Source organism: Erinaceus europaeus, chromosome 1 (assembly GCF_950295315.1).
Source record: "Erinaceus europaeus chromosome 1, mEriEur2.1, whole genome shotgun sequence".
Lineage (NCBI taxonomy): Eukaryota > Metazoa > Chordata > Mammalia > Eulipotyphla > Erinaceidae > Erinaceus > Erinaceus europaeus.
Genome location: NC_080162.1, coordinates 35747911 through 35769913, shown reverse-complemented (window position 1 = coordinate 35769913; position 22003 = coordinate 35747911). Strand labels below are relative to the sequence as shown.

The window sequence follows — 22003 nt, the reverse complement described above, 5'->3', positions numbered from 1 at the left end:
TTTCAAAGAACTTTTAATTGCATTCTGTTCTATGCTCTTAATAAACTTCACTCTTTTATCTGGATATACTTTAAAAGGCTAGAGAATCAAATTATATCCAAATTTAAGGTGATTTAAAAGTCTAGCTGGAGAAAAATATTTGTTTCCTTCAGTGTTCAAATAATGACCTCTAAAACATAACTAGTAGTATTTATCCTAGTAACATAGCATTTATTTGAATTTTATTAAAATATACTTTTCATGTAACCCAGGTTTGAGCCTAAAGGAAGCTTCAGTGTCTTTCTCTCTGTGTCAAAAAAAGTATGACCAATGCAGTGAAGCTTCAATTATGACAAAATGACCTAAGACTACTACCTAGGATTAAAATGTTTATACAATGTAATAACTATTTTAGGCTATTCTAATACAATGAAACCATAACTGAAAACATACTCTCCAGCAAAAAAAAAAAAAAAAAAAATTCAGTTCTAGGAACTGAAACTAGGGCCACTATCCTGGGATCTATATTATCTCCAGTCTAATCAGTAAGAGAGGGAGAGACACCAAAGCATTTCACTCTCCGTTTCATGCATGTATTCTAACAGTTACAGAAAAACATTTAAGATCACACATTTTTTTCCCAAGGTTACATTTTTATGGCTAAAATATATTCTGCACTGTTATTACAGTTTGCTTCACTCTCCTGCAGCAAAAAAAGAAATCTATAAACATATGTCCATGCTTGTGTTTCAATAAAACTTTATTTGAAAAACCAGGGAGCAGGCCAGATTTAGCCTGTATGTCTTATTGTTCAAAACCAAGAAAAAAAAAACCTGCACTGGTAGTGAAAGTTAATACTTTAGACTAAACTTCATTTAAAATACATAAAAGAGTATAGATAACAATGTAATAATGTAAGTAAATCAATTCCTTTTACTATTTGCTTTTCTAAAATTTCCTCTGTGAAGACAAAAAGTGTAATATAGAGGAAATCTTTGAGACTTGAAACTAGGTCATAATTTATCATTTTTAATTCTCAGATTCCGAATACTGCCACATTTAAGTTATATATAAAAACAACTGGGTAAAATACATTCTAACAGCTATATAGCACACAAATTTCTTTCCTGAGTCATGAACAATGACATCAATCCTCTTCGTACAGTTAGAAGATCCTCTTCTTGCTATGGTGAAGAAAAAAAAGATTTAAAGTAATAACTTTTATGAAGATAATTAAAGTATATCAGTGTTCATTCTACCCAAGTTCTTAGGCTGTCTACAGAACTGCTATTTTACATAATTAAGGCAAGACTTTCTTTTTTTTTTTTTTCTGCCTCCAGGGTTATTGCTGGGCTCCATGCTTGCACTAGGAATTAACTGCTCCTGAAGACCATTTCCCCCATTTTTGTTGCCCTTGTTGTTGTTTGGTAAGATGGGGAGAACGACAGACATCTGCAAACCTGCTTCACCACTTGTGAATTGACCCCCCCTGCAGGTGGGGGACTTGAATAGAGTGGGGGTCCTTGTGCCATGTGCACTTAACCCACTGCACTACCTACCACCTGGCCCCGACTTACTACTGTCTTTTAGATTCCAAATCAATAAACTTTATAGTTTCTTTCTTCCTTCAAATATTAAATCTATATATAATCTAGATACAAGGGTCAAGCAAATTTTCTTTAAGATATACTAGCATAACTACGGTAGCCTGATCCTCTATTTCAGCATATCGAGTTCCTATTAAAATTTAGGGAGTATTATATTATATATAATGGTTAATCCTGAAGTATACATTAAATGCTTACTATCTTTAAGTTATTTATGCATAAATCATCTTCCAGCACAAGTTTATCACATTTGAGCAAAGACCAATGCCATGTTCACAAAAGCAGTGTCTTTTCAACCCTTCCTGGCATACTTTTCCCCAGGATATAGCTGCTGTTCTGATAGACCGTTGAAAAGTCAACAAATTTTGTAGACATAATTTCTGAGTAGTTGTCCTGAAAGAGATGTTTCAGAAGACTGCTGCCTGCAGTGCTTAGATACAGGACAAATAATGCATTCTTCCAGTTAATTTTTAAATTACTAGCTTGTTGTAAAAGTAGCAACATTTTTGCACATAAAAACACATCGTGACTTTTTAGATACCCAATGGAATAAAAGTTTAGTTATCACATTTTAAGAACTAAAATTCTTTAGGCTAAAAACTCCCCATTAAGCAATAACAAAGCAATTTTTTTTCAATTTTAAGTCTAAAGTATTTGACTGACCATTTCCTTAAGAAGTTTGTCTTGCAGCATTTTCATGTCTTCTTTTAGCAAATTCATCTAAAAATAAATACATGTTCCCATGAAACTTTTACATAAGTAAGATCAGAAAATATCAGATTATAAACATATAAAATTCATACCTCAGATGTGCAAATAGTTTCTTCATAATCAGTGTTGGGGAAAACATTTTGGTCCAAAGAAGCTTTCAAAACGCGAAGTCTAACAAGAAAGGTGAGTTAATTGCCTCTGTACTTTACCATTCAAGCCAAATCACTATAGTACATATAGTTATAATTAACATGTAACTTTTTTCTAGTCTTACTCACCGCTGATGTTCACTTTTCTGATAGGCTGTGAACTTGTGAAGTATCCTTCCCCAAACATCCTAAATTTTAAAATGCAAAACTTAGTTTTCTATACAGAATGTGATTAAACAACTTATTGACTATCTGCTAAGATTTCAGATGTCACACAATCTTTGAGATTTTAAAATGACTGAAAGTGAACTTAGCTTATTTCCTGTATGGTAGCTCTAAAGGAAGATAATTAATGGAATTTTCCTGAGTGTACCACTTTTGAATTTTTTTAAATTAAACTTTAAAATTACAAACCACAAATTCTTTCTCTAAATCTTTTAAAGACTGTGTATCTTTTTCAAGTTTCTCCAGTTCCTCCAGGATGACATATTGGAATTTATCAAGTCTTTTCATCCTATCAATGAAAAAAGTGAGATTTAAAAACTTAAAAAGCACTTAGAATATGTATAATTCTAGTTTTCATAAAAAAATTTTACTACAGACCTATAATCCTGAATCTGATGATTCATTTTTTTCAGATGTTGATGAGCTGTTTTCCAAGACTGCTTACTAAAATAGTCCAATATTTTCTGACGTACCTGAAACATACACATTCTTATTTATGAAAATATTTTTTATGTAATCTGATAGAATAAAAAGAGGGGATCTGCTTCACCACTCAGGAAGCTTTGCCCTTGTTAGGTGTGGACCAAGGGCTTAACTGCCACCAGGGTATCACTGGGGCACAGTGCCTGCCTGACAAATCTATTGCTCCAGGGAGCCATTTTTCCTTCTTTTTTATTAGATAGAAAAGATGCCTACTTTGCTACTCATGAAGTGCTCCCCGCACAGGTGGGGGGCAGTAGCCTAGACCCCAGTCCTTGCACATATTAATATGTACCCTCAGCCAGATGAAATACCAACTAACACCCAAAATACTCATTTTCCAAAATACTCATTTTTCTTTAGATTCTTTTTTTTTTGCTATTCTTTTTTTTTATTTAAAGAATTTATTTATTTATTTATGAGAAAGATAGGAGGAGAAAATGAAAGAACCAGACATCACTCTGGTACATGTGCTGCTGGGGATTGAACTCAGGACCTCATGCCTGAGAGTCCAATGCTTTACCCACTGCGCCACCTCCCAGACCACATCTTGTGTTATTCTAAACTTAGATCAAGGTTGCTGTTGATGTTGACCTGATCACTTGGCTGATGCCATGCACAGTAGGCATTGCAGCTCATATTTTTCTTTAGATTCTTTTAATATTTATTTATTTATTCCATTTTGTTGCCCTTGTTTTGCTGTTGTAATTATTATTCTTGTTGTTATTGATGTCGTTGTTGTTGGATAGGAAAGAGAGAAATGGAGAGAGGAGGGGAAGATAGAGAGGGGAAAAGAAAGATAGACACCTGCAGACCTGCTTCATTGCTTGTGAAGCAACTTCCCTGCAGGTGGGAAGCCGGGGGCTCGAACTGGGATCCTTATGCCAGTCCTTGCGTTTTGCGCCATATGTGCTTAATTCGCTACCCTACTGCCTGACTCCCAAAACACTCATTTTTAACCATAGAAAATATTTTTCATAATTACACTATAATTTGCAATATTATAAAAAAGTGCTAAAAATTAGCCAAAGTATCTCTGTTTAGACTAACTCTCATAATGCAAATAAAAAAAGAATCTTAAGTTTTCTGTTTTCCTCTTCAATAGAATATAAAGCCAAGAAATACAGCAGATGATTAAAAAAAAGTGTTTTTCTATACAGTTAGCATGAAAATAAAGGTACTCTCTTAAATACTGGCATAAGGAAAAGTAAACAGTAAATTGAGATTGCTTTGACTACAGATGTTCATCCTTTAAACTGTATTATACTCCTTTTAGTAACAGTCACCCCAGGGAAATGCCTCAAAGCATTTGTGTATGCACAATGGCACTGCCCTATAAGTGCTATTGCTCTTGTCTTTATTTCTCATAAAAATAAGTGTAAAGGAAGAAGCATGAAAACTGTTCAACAAATTGACAAAGAACCAACAGAAAAGGAAAGACTACGGGTAATAAAGTTTTTCACTTATTTTATATCAGGATATGAGAGTTGGGTTTATGAGTGGGTGCTTTGTTGTAGATGGATTAAAATAGCTGTCAAATCTAATACAATGTTCATATTATTGTATTATTGAATAAAAATCTTATTAAAGATCCATCCTGTATCCAGGCTGATTTTTTTTAAATTTTTTATTTATAAAAAGGAAACATTGACAAAACCATAGGATAAGAAGGGTACAGCTTCACACAGTTCCCACCACCAGACCTCCATATACCATCCCCTCAACTGATAGCTTTTCTATTCTTTAACCCTCTGGGAGTATGGACCCAAGATCATTGTGGGATGCAGAAAGTTGAAGGTCTGGCTTCTGTAATTGCTTCCCCACTGAACATGGGCGTTGACAGGTCGATCCATACTCCCACAGGCTGATTTTTCATTCAGATACAAGATAGACAGTGCAGAACCAGATTCCCTGTGTTGGGGAAGGCATGCACTCTACTCATTAAGCTATCTTCCTGGTCCCATAAATTAGAATTAAACAAATGAAAACTCACATCAATTCTCCTCTGGAATTTAGTACTGAAGTTTTCATTTCTCTCTCCTAGTTGAAAAATCTGACTTTGTTGTTTTTCCTCAGGAGTACATATGTTTTTTTTTGATAATGTAGATATATTTTCAGACACTAAAAAAACAAATTCAAGTTAAAAGTTATTACTACAACTTTATCATTACTTGTTATGAGGCTAATAGTATAATCTGATTATGAAATCAAATGCAGACTTCTTAAATTTTTTAGTTAAAATATTCTTATTAACAAAAATGATTATGTATGGGCATTATGGCAAAAGTGTTAATGTCAAAATGGGTTAATTTTAGATCATTTTAAAACAGATTTTTATTTGCTTCCATGTTAGTAATCTCAGTGTTACCAGATGATGAGATTTATGATGATAAAATAACCTTAATATATCAGTACTGACGTAAAGTTTGTTTTAAGCATCCTTCCTCACTTTCAAACTAATGCACTCTAATGTTCATAGATGCATTCATTATTCACAATATTCAAAGAATGAAAATAGCCAAAATACCCACTGACAGGTTACTGGATAAAGAAGTTATGGGAAATAAACTCCATGAGATACTACTCTGTAATCAAGAAAGATGATATTGTGTCCTTTGGGGTAAAATGGTTGGAAATGGAGGTTGATCATGCTTAGTGAAGTAAGATATAAGACAACTACTAGGTGCTCTCACTCATATGTGACATCCAGAGAATGAATAGTTATGAACTTGCAAAAGAAAAACAAAACAGAAGCAAACTGTTCATAAAAATCTGTGAACACAATGGTTTTTATCTTTGGGAAGTCAAGAGAATTTTGATGGTGGATGTGATTTAGAACTATACTCTGTAATCTTACAATCTTGTAACTCACTACTAGTCACAAAAATGGGAAAAATTCATTTTGACAGATTTGATCAACCTACTTTTGTAAGCATGAAGACCTGCATCTTCAGTTTTAGACAATCTTTTGGGAAGCAAGTTTACTCTTTCTTCCTCTTCCAATTCTACTTCAGAACCACTTTGATTGTCTTCTGTGTACATTCGTTTACGATTAAGATGTGATGGACCTTAGGAATAGTTAAAAATAACAGTGCTACAATATTGAGCAAAACACCCAGTATTATCTTGCTTTTTATACTAAAAAATGTTGATTTCAGTTATCTCCACTGCTTAGCCAACTGTACGTTAATTTTTTTCGAATCACTTTATTGGGGAAATAATGGCTTTCAGGATAGTTGTTGACACATAGAGTAAGTCATTCATTTCTTTGTGGTTGCTGTCTGTATACCACTTCCACCCACCTCTCTCCAATTCCTTAATTTGGTGCATTTTAGCAGCTCAAAATTGGAAACTACACAGATGCCCAATGACAGGTTAATAATTAAGAAATTTATGTATATACATAATAGAATACTACACAGATATACATTTAATTATCCAGTTTACTTTTTACTTTTACATTAACTAACTTCAATATTATTTAATAGACATAATTCTCTCAGATGAGATTATTTCACATTAGTATCTCAATACCTTAAAAAGACTGTAGCGTACACACCTGACACATGAGTAGTTTCACGGAGCATACCACACCATACTCTCTCTTCTCCTTCACTAGACATGGATGATGAAGATTGTAAGGAATTTTCCTAAAGTAAGAAAGTAGAAAAAATTACTGTATTTACTTAGGTTCATTAGCAAATTGAAAATGTTAATTTTTGTTAGATTATTGTTGCTACAGTCTTCTCAGCTTTAACATTATTATGCATTAATCTAATCTCTTATATTAACCTCAATCTTAAATTATAGCAAAAGCTTTTTTCTTATTACTGTTTATCAAATCCTTTATTGGGATTTTGAGTCAGAACTCAAGGAGACATAAGACAAAGTCTAAAAATTTTTAATGTTGTTTTCAAAAATATATTTACTTATCATTGGATAGAGACAGAAATTGAGAGGGATAGGGGAGGTAGACTAAGAGATAGACACCTGCAGCCATGCTTTACCACTAGTGAAAGTTTTCCCCTGCATATAGGGACCAGGGGCTTGAAGCTGGGTCCTTGTGCACTGCAATGTGTGTGCTTTAACTAGGTTCGCCACTGCCTGGCCCCTAAACTCTTGTTTTTAAGTCACATATTCTCCATCTCATATTTCACTCAAATTTGTCTTTTTCCTAATTCATGCAAATGTATATTTATTTTCAGTTTCCTTCCTTCCTAAGGTCACTGTTTATTCTCCACTTAGTCTGTATATGTCTATCCATTTGATTAAAATCAAACCCCAGTTCTCTACAACCTGTAAAATTCTGTATTTTTAGATCATTGAATTTTTTGTTATAGTTGGGAATGGGAGAAGGAGAGTCTCTTTAACAAATGGTGTTGGGAAAATTGGGCTGAAGCATGTGAAAGAATGAAACTGAACCACTATATTTCACCAAACACAAAAGTAAATTCTAAATGGACCAAGGACTTGATTTATTTTTTTATTTTCTTATTTTTTACTAGGGGATTGAACCTGGAATTTGAGCCAGATTAAGGACTTGGATGTTAGGCCATAAACTATCAAATACTTAAGAGGAAAATACTGGCAGAACTCTTTTTCCATCTAAATTTTAAAGACATCTTTAGTTATACAAATCCAATTACAAATGAGACAAACAAAATAAGCCAATGGGACTACACCAAATTAAAAAGCTTCTGCAAAACAAAAGAAACCACCACCCAAACAAAGAGATTCCTTAAGGACAGGCTAATAAAGAAAGAGCTCACCAAACTCAGAAACAGGAAAACAAATGATCCCACCCAAGAATGTGGACAGGATATGAACAGAATATTCACCACAGAAGAGACCTGACAAGCCAACAAACACATGAAAAAATGCTTCAAGTCATTGATTGTCAGAGAAATGCAAATAAAGATAATAATGAGATATCACTTCACTCCTGTGAAGTGTACATCAGAGAAGGTACCAGCAACAAATGCCGGAGAGGTTGTGGGGACAAAGCAACCCTCCTGCACTGCTTGTGGGAATGAAAATTGGTCCAACCACTGTGGAGAGCAGTCTGGAGAATGCTCACGCTAGAAATGGGCCTTCCCTAAAACCCTTTCCTGAGGATATAGCCTAAAGAACCCACACACCCATCCAAAAAGATTTGTGTATACTTAGGTTCATAGGAGCATAATTTGTAATAGCCAAAACCTGGAAGCAATCCAGGTTTCCAACAACAGATGAATGACAGAAAGTTGTGTGTGTGTGTGTGTATTGAAGTACTACTTAGCTATTAAAATGGTGTTTTGACTTTCTTCACCTCATCTTGGATGAAACTTAAAGGAATCATGTTAAGTGAGATAAGCCAAAAATAGAATAAGTATTAGATGATCTCTAGACAGAAGTTGAAAAATACTACTATGATTCCAACTTACCTTCCCTGGGCAGATGATCTCACCAATGAGTCCTGGAGCCCCACAGCCCTACCCCACTAGGGAAAGGTAGAAACAGGCTGGGGGTATGGATCGACCTATCAATGTCCATATCCAGCAGTAAAGCAATTATAGAAGCCAGATTTCCGACCTTCTATACCCCATAAAGATCTTTGGTCCATACTTCCAGAGGGATAAAGACTAGGGAACCTCTTAGTGGAAGGGATGGGATATGGCACTCTGGTGGTGGGACCTGTATGAACTGTACACCTCTTATTTCATAATCTTGTCAACTATTATTACATCACTAATAATAATATAAAAAGTTGAAAAATAAGAAAACACAAAGCAGAACTTGGACTGGGTATTGCACCAAAGTAAGAGACTCTGGGGTGGTGTGTGTGTGTGTGTGTGTATGTGCGCGCGCACGGGGGGGGGGTGTTTCAGGTCCTAGAACATGATGGCAGAGGAGGTCAAACTGTTATGTGGAAAACTGAGAAATATTACACATGTACAAACTACTGTACTTTAAACAAAGTCTAATTATAGATATGTAAGTCAGTAGTTTACTGTGTTTTCACTATTTAAGCCCTTATTAACTTAAAAATTTTACTTTTTGCTCAAACCCCCCTACATACCTTAAAATATTACAAAAATAGATGGGATGGAGAGGTAGCTCACTGAAAATGGTATATATAAGTGGTATACGCTTGACCTAGGCTTAGGACCCAGCACCACATGAGAGGTGCTATGGTATCTATCTCTTCATTTGAATGAAAAAGTGACCTGTAACAGTGAAATGATATGTGTATATAAGCATGGCATTAATCTAATTAAGAACCATCTCAGTTTAATTAAAGTTCAATGACTATGCTGTTTACCTTTCACTTTGTATGATTTTCATGCCTTGGGGTGCTTCAGGTGTCTCCCTCTCTTCAAAATGACAAAAGTAAAGTAAACCCTTTAGTCATACTGTTTTTAATAACATTATCTGCTTTTTATGTGATAACTAAAGGCTACAGATGTTTGGATTTAGTGAAATCTGAAATGAATATACTGGGGGAATAAGAGTGATGATGCTGGGACAATTAAGTAGTTGTCATTCCTAATACCACTCTTATTAAGACTCATAACCACTACATTCTTTCTTTTGTAGTGCTGTTTCTTGGCCGATTAGATTCATTGAAGCTATTGCACTTACAGTAGGCTCCTCCTCTCATGATTCCCATTTAACCAAAATTTTTAAATAGGCAAGTATTTGCAGTAATTTTCCCCCCAGACAATTGCTTAAAGTCTGGCAAATGGTGATACTTGGGACAGAAACTGGGATTTCTTACATGTAAATTCCATCATGTGCTATCTTTCTGGCTGTATGTAATGTGGATTTGACTAAGTTCAAAGGTAAATAATTTATTTGATCTATTTGATAATGAAAAAACGATGCATATTCTTACCAAAGACAATGCCTGTAGCATTGGTGAGTTTTCTCTTGTACAAAGTACATTTTTCTCAGTGTTTTGGGGTGACTTTATTGGATCATCAACTCCGTATTTATTATTTAAGGATTCACATGATGATGTTTTTTGACAAGGTGATAAAGATTTTGTTCTATGGTCATAATCCTCAGTAAAATTCATTTCTGTTACTTTTTCTATACCTATGTTGTTCCATGAAAAACAAAGATGGCAATTGTTATCAGTCAAGTCTGCTATGGAAGTAGCATTATTACTCTAAGTTCTAATAGATTTACCAAGTCCTCAAATCTAAGTTTTACTTAATATATAAATTATTTTATAAGACTTTGAAAAATATTAAAGTTAAATTTTGTTTCAGCCATTATTAACTCAAAAATTTCTAACACAATATAATGAGCTACACTATATTAACTTAAGTATTATCTTTAATATATTCAAATCATACAAGAATAATGTACTGAGGTCACAGCTGGCTGAAATAGCTTGAGAAATCTGATCCAGTTCCTGGAGTTGAAAATATTATGACTAGGATAAAGCTAAATAAAAACTCAGTTATCAAATTGGGATACGTGCACCTATCTCTTAAATACATGTTCATCTGAAATGACAGTGCAGTGATCTTGAGCATTAGGAAAACATTCAAATAATAATTACCTTAGAAGAGGCATGTGCTAATTTATTTAAATTTGGGTTTTAACTGAAACTATGGACACTAAGAATTGTTATATTCTTGAAAGGAAGTGAAAGTGTATAGGCTCAACTATTTTACTAGAAAAGGATATACTAGGGTTCTAAAGAGTATGAATATTTCTTGTCAATTATTTTTAATTGTTTATGAAAACAATCAACGCTGGGTCCACAGAATGACTATGATATTCCTTAGAGATATTTCTTAATGAAATGTAAAAAAAATTCTCATTACTTGTATTTTGAGCTAAAATATAAACTAAGGTTAAACATTTAAACTTTCACTTTAAGTGTATAATTATACACAAAAATATTTCCCATATTAAAGCATTTTGTCTTTAACTTCTTAACATAAACTTTAGACATAGTAATATTGCTTCCAAGTTTACTTAGCAAAAGTCAAGTCACTAGCATTAATTAGTTTTTTCTTTTACCAGAATACTATTAGCTCTGGTTTATGGTGGTGCAGAGGATTGAACCTGGGACTTTGGAGCCTCAGGTTCTCTTTGCATAACCATTTTGCTATGTAGCCATGCCCAGAATTAACTAAGCGTTTTTACTACTTAGAGTAAAAAGTACTTTTCAAAATTACCTTTAAAATACAAGTTAACATAGTTATCATAGAAATTTAATAACATTGATACTGACTTCTCATTACTTCTATAGACGATGGACTCCCAGATAAAGATATAGGAGATAAGTCAAGGCTGTTATCTCTTAAAGTATCTTTTACTAATGTTGTGTTTTTCCATTCTTTTGATACTTCCTTTTGTGTTTCAATAGATAAGGTATTCTGTTTCTTTGGCAGCTCCATAGTGTTGCTCCTGGAATGGATACTCTCCTCCTAGATATATTGACAACTTTTAAGTCATTCTGAAATATTAAGTCTTCTATTACTACATACAAGGGACTCAATATGAGTAGAAGTCATAAAATGAAGTTTCAAAGAAGTTGATAAGTAGTTTGGGGAAATCATAAAAGTTTCTATACTTCCTGAACACCTGACCTGTTCTGGAGGAAGATTGCTAATACAAATCTTTGGTCTTATTTGGAAGTCAGTTATTTAACTGTTAAAATTCTTAGTGTATACTGGGTAAATGAAGAAATAAGTTTAGAAGGATATTTTTATGTTTCAAATGACTATAAGGAAACTTTTAGTTGAAAAAAATTTTAAGATTATTAGCTTCATGAGAAAGAGAGTGCACACTTCTTTTGATTGCACATGCAGTCCAGGGAATTGAAACTTGTAGCCTGACACTTTCAAGGCCTTTGGTGTACCCATGGAACAACCTCCCCAGTAACCTTTGTTTTTTTTAGACAAGAAAAGACAGGTTGTTTGAGAAGACTGATTATTCATATAGTGAATTAAAATAAGAAGTTATTGAGATCCTGTAAGCTGCCAAGTAGATAAAGCAGACTTTCTCAACCATGAGGTCTTGAGTTTGGTCTCTGGCAGTGTGTATGTGCCAAAGTGTTGTTTGGGTACTCTCTTTAATAAAGTCTTCCAGGATTTTATTAAGCTATTATTTCCCCATGCAAACAGGGGGAAAAGGAGCTTGAAGATTTTAAATTATCGGGAGCCGGCGGTGGTGCAGAGAGTTAAGCACACATGGCTGGCGTGAAGCACAAAGGCTGGCATAATCATCCCGGTTTGAACCCCTGGCTCCGCACCTGCAGGGGGTTCGCTTCATAGGCAGTGAAGCAGGTCTGCAGGTGTCTATCTTTCTCTTCCCCCTCTCTGTCTTCCCCTCCTCTCTCGATTTCTCTCTGTCCTATCCAACAACAACAGTAGCAATAACAACAATAATAATGACAATGATAACAAGGGCAACAAAAGGGGGGAAATAAAATTAAAAAAAATATTTTAAGTATGCATGGCATACTCCTTAGAGACCTTTTGTACCACTCTTTAGATTCAAATTTTTGTCTTACCACTTCCTTGCTGTGTAACATTGGACAAATGAATTCATCTCTGTCTCAATTTTCTCATTTGTAAATTTGAATTGCAGTAATTAGTATTTAGTCATATGTTATGAAATTTTTTAATAGGGGGGTTAATGGTTTACAGTACAGTTGTTGACATATGGGTACAATTTCCCATCTCGCCAATGATAGGTATCTGCAAAACACTCTCAACTCCCAGCTTAGATCCTTTTCCATCATTATGTACCAGGACATCCATCCCTACAATACACATACCCACTTCCCCAGAGTCCTTTTCCTTGGTACAGATTTTACTAAGATAAAATATTTAATACCTGGCACTATGTTAATACTATAGTTTCCTTCCTTGAAGTCTTTTTTGAAAATATTTTTTATCTATATTTTGGGGTTTTATGCTTCAATATCCATGTTAACAAAGTAAAAGTATTTAATGTAGACTTTCTTCACTTCTGTCAACCACATACTTTTCCAAAGACATGTATTTCTCTCATCAAAATTAATTGCACCTTCAGACCATGAAAAATATTTTATTAATTTTTAAATATTATGTCATTGTTCCTTAAGAAAATATAATTTGAGCAATTTAGGCATGCCAAACAATGCAAGTGTTCTTATGCAATTAGAAACAGTTCCATATCTTATAGAGCTTTGGGGGGGCCAGTCAAATAAATAATGGTCATTAACACTGGAGTGAACACACAGAGAAAAGTACACAGTGCTTTGGAATTATAATCCAAACTCAAAATAAAAAGAAAAATCTCCAAAGGAGGACTCAAGTCAAATATGAGAACCATGGTGGTTATTACTGGGGGGAGGTTTGGGGATGACAGAATTTTGGTAGTAAGCACGGTGTGGAACTATACCTCTGTAATGATTATCTAATAAAATTTTTAGGGGGTTAGTAATACACATACAAAAATAAGCTGAAACATTCCATGTTCCAATAACTTTTATAATGAATGTGATGTATAAGTTAAAATATTCCAGAGACATTTTTGTTAAGATACTGCACTGTCCCAGAGATAAACAGATCCAGCATATTGCTATTCATCTTACATCATTTGACTGAGTCCTCCTTTAGAGATTTTTCTTTTTCCTTGAAGCTTTCAAACACAGGTGGCTAGAGATAGCAGAAGAGTTCTGACTAGGCACATTTGAGGCAATGTATGAGAGGAACCCCAGACCTTTAGTTTGCATTTAAGAGAAAGATCCAATACTTCTGATTCAAAGGTTTTTGTAGTTAATTCTATTGAAGTTGACATTTACCTTGCAACACTAATGCTACTTATTAAAATGATTAGCATTATATTGCCTAAGGATCCATTCTTTGAATTATTTTTCTCACAAGTTAAATCTTGAAAAGTGACAAGATACATTCAACATATTTAATACATTTTTAGAATCATTAATCTCAAATGGTAACTACTTGCCTTTACTAGCAATTTCTCTTTGACTGAATGGGGAAATTCTTGTTCATCCTCTGATTCTGAATTTGAGAGATCTTTATAATTTTTTTTTGTCTTTGTTGTTCTTCGTGGAAGTCTGGTTCTCCACTCTGGAACTGTCTCATCTACCTTTTTGGTGATATTTTTGTTGGGTGTCTTTAGGAAAAAAAAAGATTATTATTAGATTAATATTTGATAAACTAAAATTGGCACTGCACTCAAAAAATATTTTTGATTTCTTCTTGTTAACTTTATTTATTTGATAAGAGACAGCCAGAAATTGAGAAGGAAGGAGTGATAGAGAGGGAGAGTACACCTGCAGCACTGCTTCACCACTTGTGAAGTTTCCCCCCCTGGAGATGAAGACCAGGGATTCGAACCTGGATCCTTGTGCACTGTAACATATGTGCTCAACCAGGTGTGACACCACCCATCCCATCAAAAAAATATATGTAGGAATGAAAATTCATATATACATTTGAAGAGTAGAGATTTCAGACATGCCAGATTTCACTGTTTCTGGGATGCTAATTCATTTAGATTCTATAGCAGCAGAGCTTCCTCCAGTGGCATTTGGGCCTAAGCATTTCCTATCTGGTTAGCTACTTCTCAAGGTACAGTATTTTTTAAATGATTTGTATTTTATCTTTACATTTTGATATTTTAAATATATCACCTTTATCCTCATTAAAGTTTTGAGACACCTGATATCTACCATTTTAGAGGCAGGGAGACAGATCAGGTATAGGAACAAACTATACTTAAAATTGGTCAACATAATTCAAACAGGCAGAAAGTAAGTTATTGTGAAAAGGCTGGACTAACTTGGCAAATTAATACTTCTACATGAGAAAATCTAATTTTGAAGGAATACTCAATATCCTACTTTTACCATTTTAGATGTTGGTTGTCCTTTTTCTGAGTATGATTCTGAAAATCAATAAAACAGACATTAAATATTTAAATAGATAAATTTGTATGTTTTAAAAATATTATAAATTTAACATTCAGTGACTCTATGTGTACTCTTATATACAGTCCTCCATTTCTTCTGTCTAAAGGTAATCACTATCTGAAATCTGTTTATTCTCTTGCTCTTTCAAAGTCTTTTATTTCAGATATGTATCTTGAAACAGAGTAATGAGCTTTATAAAATAGTGTCCGGTCAGAAGTGACAATCTATTATATGATTTCTGTTACTCCACAACTTTATCTTTTCTAGATAGTCTCTAAAGAAAAAGAAAAGGGATTATCAAAGCCAAGGAAGAAATAAAGTTTTGGAAGAACAACCCTCTACACCTGCTAACAAACCAGCTCATGTTTACAGAAGAATTCAATATTGAAAGTAGTTACTGATTATACTATTTTACTCTTATATGCCTCTCCAGAATCTGTCTTCCTACAACTCCTCACCATGTAAGCTCCATGAAAACAATTGAATCGTACATTTTAATTTGGCTTTTACACTGCTCCAAAGTGCAGACTCTATGGCTACATCCAGTAAGATATTTCACCCTTTTCCCACAAGTCTAAAATATATTCTAATATTATCTTACCTGAGTTCACTGTTATTTCATATTTGTCTCTTAGATATAATCTTTCCTTTCTCATGAATATGATTTATGTCTGTTTTTTTCATTTATTGACTAGAGACAGAAATAGATTGGGGTGGGGGGTGGACACCTGTAACACTCCTCCCACATGCAGGTGGGGACTAGGGGATTGAAGCTGGATGCATGTGCGCTCAACCAAGTGCACTGCCATTCTTTCATCTGTTTTTAAAATTTTAATTAGATAATTTCTAAACCCATGGCAAAGTTTCTTTCCATATAAACCATCCTATTCTTTCACATACCTGTCACTACTAGTTATTATATATATACACACACACACATATATATATATATATATATATATATAATAATGATGTACAAGATAGTTATCACATGAGCACAATTTATCTCCCTGTCATAAGTATCTGCACAACACTCCCCAAACCAAATTAAGTTGTTCTTCCCTCCCCTCCTGCCAGAGTTTTTGTAAGTAAAGTCATCTGGTATTTATACCTTTCTTTCTTGTTTATATTGCTTAAAACTATCCCTCAAATTCCATTCATATTTTACAAGAGCCAAAGGCCTCAGACTTGCACTAGACTAGTTATTTTATCTGATGCTCTTAATATAAATATGAATTAAACTAAATTTTCAGCTGTTTGTATTGATGTTAAGCTATTAAGAAATATTACCTAATTAGTTAAATACCTGAAGAATTATGGGTCATGAGTAGAGAAATAATAGTGAATGAAAGATAATAAACAGTCTTATTTTGTGTACATAGACTGCATTATTAAAAACAAAATAAAGACCCCAGTAACTGTAACATTCTATTGTACTTCCTTTTATTCACTATACATAAAGGCATGCAGTTGTAAATGTTATATATATACAAAAATGCAATAAACAGCCAAAGAAGCATTTTGTAAACTCTTACTTGATTTCCTAGTATTATGTTTCTTCTTTTTATTTCTGCTATAGTCTATTAGCTGTGGTTTTGATTTTGGTTCTCTTAGCCAGCTAACATCAGTCTTGCTGTCATCATACTTATATTCTGTGTCATTATCACTAAAGAGATTTTTCTTTTTATCATTTGCTATAATCTATAAAAAAAATCCTATTAGTATGCCTTACTATATGTCATTCAAAGTAATTTTAACAAAAAAATAAAAACACATAAAACTTTATTGTAAAATTATAAAATCATACTAATCTCCTGGTAATAAACTATTCAAGACAGTCATTCAAATTCCAGATCAGGGATTTGTATTTTGTTATTAGCATTTTGTGTTAAGTTTTTAAAAAATCAGCTTGTATCTTTAAGTAAATAATTTAACTTCAAAGAAATAAAAGTTACTATACATTCTACTAGATATTACAAAGCACTTAAACACCATAAGAAAAATCATAGCTGGAAAACAAACAATATCACAGAAAAAATACAGATATTCATTTTCCAGTTCTGTCAATCTTTGGTATTAGAAATTATCAAAATTTTTTAATAGACATTGGGATAATATAACTTACTCTTTTATCTTTTGTTTTGACAGAAGGTTCAATTTCATCTTGACTCCTTGAACTTAACCTAAAATTTAAACATTAGTTTTATATCTTACTGTAATTCTGTTGTCAGTCCCTCTTATATCAGTTAATTATGAATTAGCACAACCAAAGTAAATGATTTTTTAAATATTTGTGTTTATTTTCCCTTTTGTTGGCCTTATTTTTATTGTTGTTGTTAATGATGTTGTCATAGAAAAATAGAGAAAGGAGGGGAAGACAGAGAGGGGGAGAGAAAGAAAGACACCTGCAGACCTGCTTCACCACCTGTGAAGCGACTCCCCTGCAGGTGGAGAGCTGGGGGCTCAAACTGGGATTCTTACGCAGGTCCTTGCGCTTTGCTCCACCTGCGCTTAACCTGCTGCACTACAACCAGACTCCCATAAGTGACTATTAAGTCCCTTCATCTAAGACAAACTAAACTAGTATGAAAAGTTCTCGGGATCTACATATTTAAGAAGTAAACCCTGAAGTAATAGAATTATTTAAAAAGAAAGAAAGAAAGGATCCTGTCAGTAGCTTTTAGATTCATATTCTTAAAAAAAAAATCAGCTACGAAGGGAGAAAATCAGCTACGAAGGGAGTATTTTAATTTCCCCCATCTAATTATAAATATACCTACAATTTAACTGAATTATCCATGGAGGCTTCTGTAGCTTGAAATTCCTGAATCTATATGGTGAATAATAAACATTTAAAAAGTGAGTGTCAATGTTAGGCAAACAAAATGAAATAGCTTCTCTCACTCCATGTAATCATAAGTTTAGACAGCAAAATTACTACTTAAGAAAGCTAAAACTATAAAATATAGAGGAATTATCTTAAATTTGTTTCATCAATGAAGTAAGTAATTTTTAAGAAAGTAGCTTGGATCCTTACATGCCTCTGTTATTCATTCCTCTGTATATCAATAAAAATTATTTGAAAGTAAATTAAATGTATGCAGATTGGCTACTTAAAAAATTTCATTTTACAAATATTTTACAGTATTTTAAAAATGTTTTATTATCTTTATTTATTGGATAGAGACAGCCAGAAATCAAGAGGGATGTGGGTGATAAACAGAGAGAGAGAGAAAGAGAGAGAGAAACCTGCAACCCTGCTTCACCACTCGTAAAGCTTCCCCCTGCATGTGGGGACCGGGGGCTCAAACCCGGGTCCTTGTGCATTGTAATACATGCGCTCAACCAGGTGTGTCACCACCCGGCCCCATCTTTACAGTATTTTAAAGTATGGAAATAAAACAAACTAAAAACGGCATGGTAAATATAAAATCACTATTGATTACTAACTTACTCCAAGTTTTATAACAGGCTCATCAGCTCCATTCACATTAAAATTATAAACATCATCTCTGTAAAAATGAAGATAAATACTCATTATACTACAAATTTATTTCTTCAAATAGTGATAGAACTAATATTTATAAAAGTTACTTACAGTGGGCATTCTGAGGTAACATTAACCAAAGTAGTTTTCAGCTGCCTGTAACTTTTTTTCTGAACCTTTCCCTAAATACAAAAGATAATCACATAAAACCCAACTTGCTTCCACTAATATAAAGTTACATTTGTAATGTTTTCTCTAATGTAAATTCAATAAAAGTAATGAATATCAGTATTTTCAAAATATAATTCAATGTAATTGAACTGATTACTAGTATAATCAAACACATGGTAAATAAAATAGATCCTTATAACTTTAATGTTTACTGACAATACTGTGTATAGATAAATGACCTCACTAGTATTTTACAGACTTAATTTTTTGTATTTATTATTTTATTTATTGGGGGGATTAATGGTTTACAGTTGACAGTGAAATACAGTAGTTTGTACATGTAAACATTTGTTTTCCACATAACAATTCAATCTCTTCTAGGTTGTCCTCTGCCATCATGTCCCAGAACCTGAACCCTTCTCCCCACCCTAGAATCTTTTACTTTGGTGCAATACACCAACTGCCATACTGAATTTCTTCTATGCTAGTATCACAAAATATACATGCTACTTCTCATGGCTTCTCATTTGCTTCAATAACCTAAATAAACTTTAATAAACGTGGGAGAGGTTAAGGTTAATATAAAATCTCATGAGTCAAAATTGTATCAGATGAGGAGTATTTTTTAGGGAAAAATACACATAAGATGGTTCCAAGTAGATAATTTCTAGTCAGCATTTATTTAGTGACATTATGAAAAGTTGAATATTCACTAACTTAGAAATATCAAAAAATATATCCATTTGTTGTGTTTTAAATTTTATTACTTCTTTTGGGTATTTTATATGAATTATTGGCATTATTCTAAAACATTTACCCCACAATTAATATTCTGCTAACTTATCTATGCTTTAATTTCCAATATAATGTTTTACCAGTGTTTAAATACATTTGGTTAATTTATCTATTGCATGGAAATCAGTATACAGAAGATATCAAGGTGTTAAAGGGCTACAAAAAAGAGTAAATGTATAGTGTAATACATGGTAAATGATTCTAAACAAAACAATTAAATCTAGAAGGCAAAGGGAGACTATAACTACAGGAAAATAAATAAATTATGAAAATTCTGAATGCCTCTTGATCTCTACTGTCAGATCTGGAGTTGCTAAAGGGATAAGGGGCAGGAGGCACAGTGAACTATAGTGGAGGGAGCTGGGTGGTGGCACACCTGGTTGAGTGCACATGTTACAGTGCTCAAGGACCCAAGTTCAAGCTTTAGTCCCCACATGCAAGGGGAAAGCTTCACAAGCAGTAAAGCAGTGCTACTTGTTCCTTATCTCCCCTCTGTCCAATAAATGAAATGAAGGTTAGACGGAGGGGTGTAGTAATATATACTTCAATAAAAAGGAGACAATAAAATGTAGCTCTGAGTAAATATAGTCTTGTAAAACATTTTCTTAAAACTTATTTTTATGTAGACTCTTAAGCATGATTGCAAAAAGAAGTGAAGTTTTGACAAAGAGAAACCATGATGAGAAAGTTGACATGGTTTTAAGTTCTTTCCAAAGAGCAAAGATAAAAGAGGACTAAGGAAATACACTTCAGTGAATCTCAAGTTATGTTTCAGCTCAACAAGGTATATTTGTAAATCTAATATTAAGAAATAAGACATTTAATGGAAATAAGAGGTAGCTTAAATCTTCTATTAACTCAGTAAGCAACATGGGCCAAAAAGGGATTTTGAACAAAAAAAGGTGTCACACAATTGGAAGCTATGTGGTTTAAAAATATTTTTTTTAAAAAAGCTGTTCATCAGAACATTATAAATGGATTTAACTATAGATGTAATTTAAAGGAAAAGGGGTCCAGGTAGAGGCACATCCAGTTAAGAGCATATGTTAACTTGTGAAAGGATCTGGATTGGAGTGCCCATGCCCCACCTGCTGAGGAACAGCTTCAAGAGCTCTGAAGCTGGTCAGCTGGTCTCTGTTTATGTCTTCCTCCCCTCTTAATTTTTTTCTATCCTACCTAATAAGAAAAAATAAGTGTGTTTGGGGGGGAGGAAACCACTGGGAACAGTGAATTCACAGTACAGGCACTAAGCCACAGCAGCAACACTGATGGCAATATTTTTTTGAAATATTTTTATTTATTTATTATTGGATAGAGACAGAGAAATTGAGAGGGGAGGGGAAGATAGAAGGAAAGAGACAGAGAGACACCTGCAACCCTGCTTCACCACTCGTAAAGCTTTCCCCTTGTAGGTGGGGACCAGGGACTTGAACATGGGTCTTTGCACACAGTAATGTGAGCATTTAACTAGGTGTACCACTGCCTGGCCCCCAATAAATTTTTTTTAAACACAGGGTAAAACAGACTAGCTATAGTTTAGTGCAGCAGAGCTACAAACTCTAAAGGAGCAGAAAGAAGACTTGAGAGGATGAGGGTGTCTATATTTGGTGATGGGAGTAGTTACCTAGACAGCTACCACTGGGAAATATAAACTTTTCTTATGTCTTATGGCTGTCTTGTAAACCATTACCACCAATAAAGTGATTTGAAAAAATTAAACTGGCATTATAGGTGAAACTCCAAACTGAAAATTGTAGAATAAAATGAATGTTGATGATAACTAGTAATTAAGTAAAGATAGAATATAATAAAAATGAATAAATTAATGATAAATGATATTTTAAGACTTACTAATAGGGGGCAGGCGGTTGCACAGTGGGTTAAGCGTACATTTTGCAAAGCACAAAGACCTGGCAAGGATTTGAGTTTGAACCTTGGCTCCCCACACCTCATAAGTGGTGAAGCAGGTCTGCAAGTGTCTTATCTTTCTCTCCCTTTCTGGATTTCTCTCTGTTCTATCCAGCAACAACAACAGAAATGGCAACAATAAAAATAACAAGGGCAACAAAAATGGAAAAAATGGCCTCTAGGAGCAGTGGATTCGTAGTGTAAGCACCGAATCTCAGAGATAACCCTGGAGGCAAAAAAAAAAAAAAAAAAAAAAACCAAACAACTAATGATAAATATTTTCAATAAAAGACATAAGGACCTTTTATTAGGAAACATGGGATTAGAAAAAAAAAAAGGAGATGAAGATTACCAAACTGTTATCAAATCTAAGAGTATTATTCATAGTTGTAACAACAAGGCACACACATACACAAAAACAGATGTTATGGAGCTATTTTGACACTAAATCTGTCAGTTATTTATTCAGCAAGGCTAACACCATCTTAATACTATTCTAAATTAATGTTAACAGTTAAATATCAGAATTTGGTGAAACTGCTATAGGTTAAATAAATGAAACGTA

The 22003-nt window shown here is 33.6% G+C and overlaps 1 protein-coding gene across 2 annotated transcripts in view; it reads right to left on the bottom strand.

Annotated features, from left to right (window-relative positions):
* Positions 1 to 721: 721 nt before the first annotated feature.
* SYCP2 (synaptonemal complex protein 2) overlaps positions 722 to 22003 on the bottom strand; it is an 84426-nt gene continuing 63144 nt past the window's right edge. For both annotated transcript variants that reach the window (XM_060180752.1, XM_060180809.1), the window contains exons 26-43: positions 18676 to 18746; positions 18532 to 18589; positions 17858 to 17907; positions 17203 to 17266; positions 16613 to 16778; positions 15015 to 15052; positions 14108 to 14278; positions 11382 to 11577; positions 10026 to 10228; positions 6711 to 6801; positions 6076 to 6219; positions 5145 to 5272; positions 3050 to 3144; positions 2861 to 2960; positions 2576 to 2634; positions 2390 to 2468; positions 2250 to 2306; positions 722 to 1163 (exon numbers count right to left, since the gene is read on the bottom strand). In XM_060180752.1, the coding sequence (XP_060036735.1) occupies positions 1083 to 1163; positions 2250 to 2306; positions 2390 to 2468; positions 2576 to 2634; positions 2861 to 2960; positions 3050 to 3144; positions 5145 to 5272; positions 6076 to 6219; positions 6711 to 6801; positions 10026 to 10228; positions 11382 to 11577; positions 14108 to 14278; positions 15015 to 15052; positions 16613 to 16778; positions 17203 to 17266; positions 17858 to 17907; positions 18532 to 18589; positions 18676 to 18746 (1851 nt within the window). In that variant the 3' untranslated portion in view covers positions 722 to 1082. The remainder of the gene's footprint in view (positions 1164 to 2249; positions 2307 to 2389; positions 2469 to 2575; positions 2635 to 2860; positions 2961 to 3049; positions 3145 to 5144; positions 5273 to 6075; positions 6220 to 6710; positions 6802 to 10025; positions 10229 to 11381; positions 11578 to 14107; positions 14279 to 15014; positions 15053 to 16612; positions 16779 to 17202; positions 17267 to 17857; positions 17908 to 18531; positions 18590 to 18675; positions 18747 to 22003) is intronic.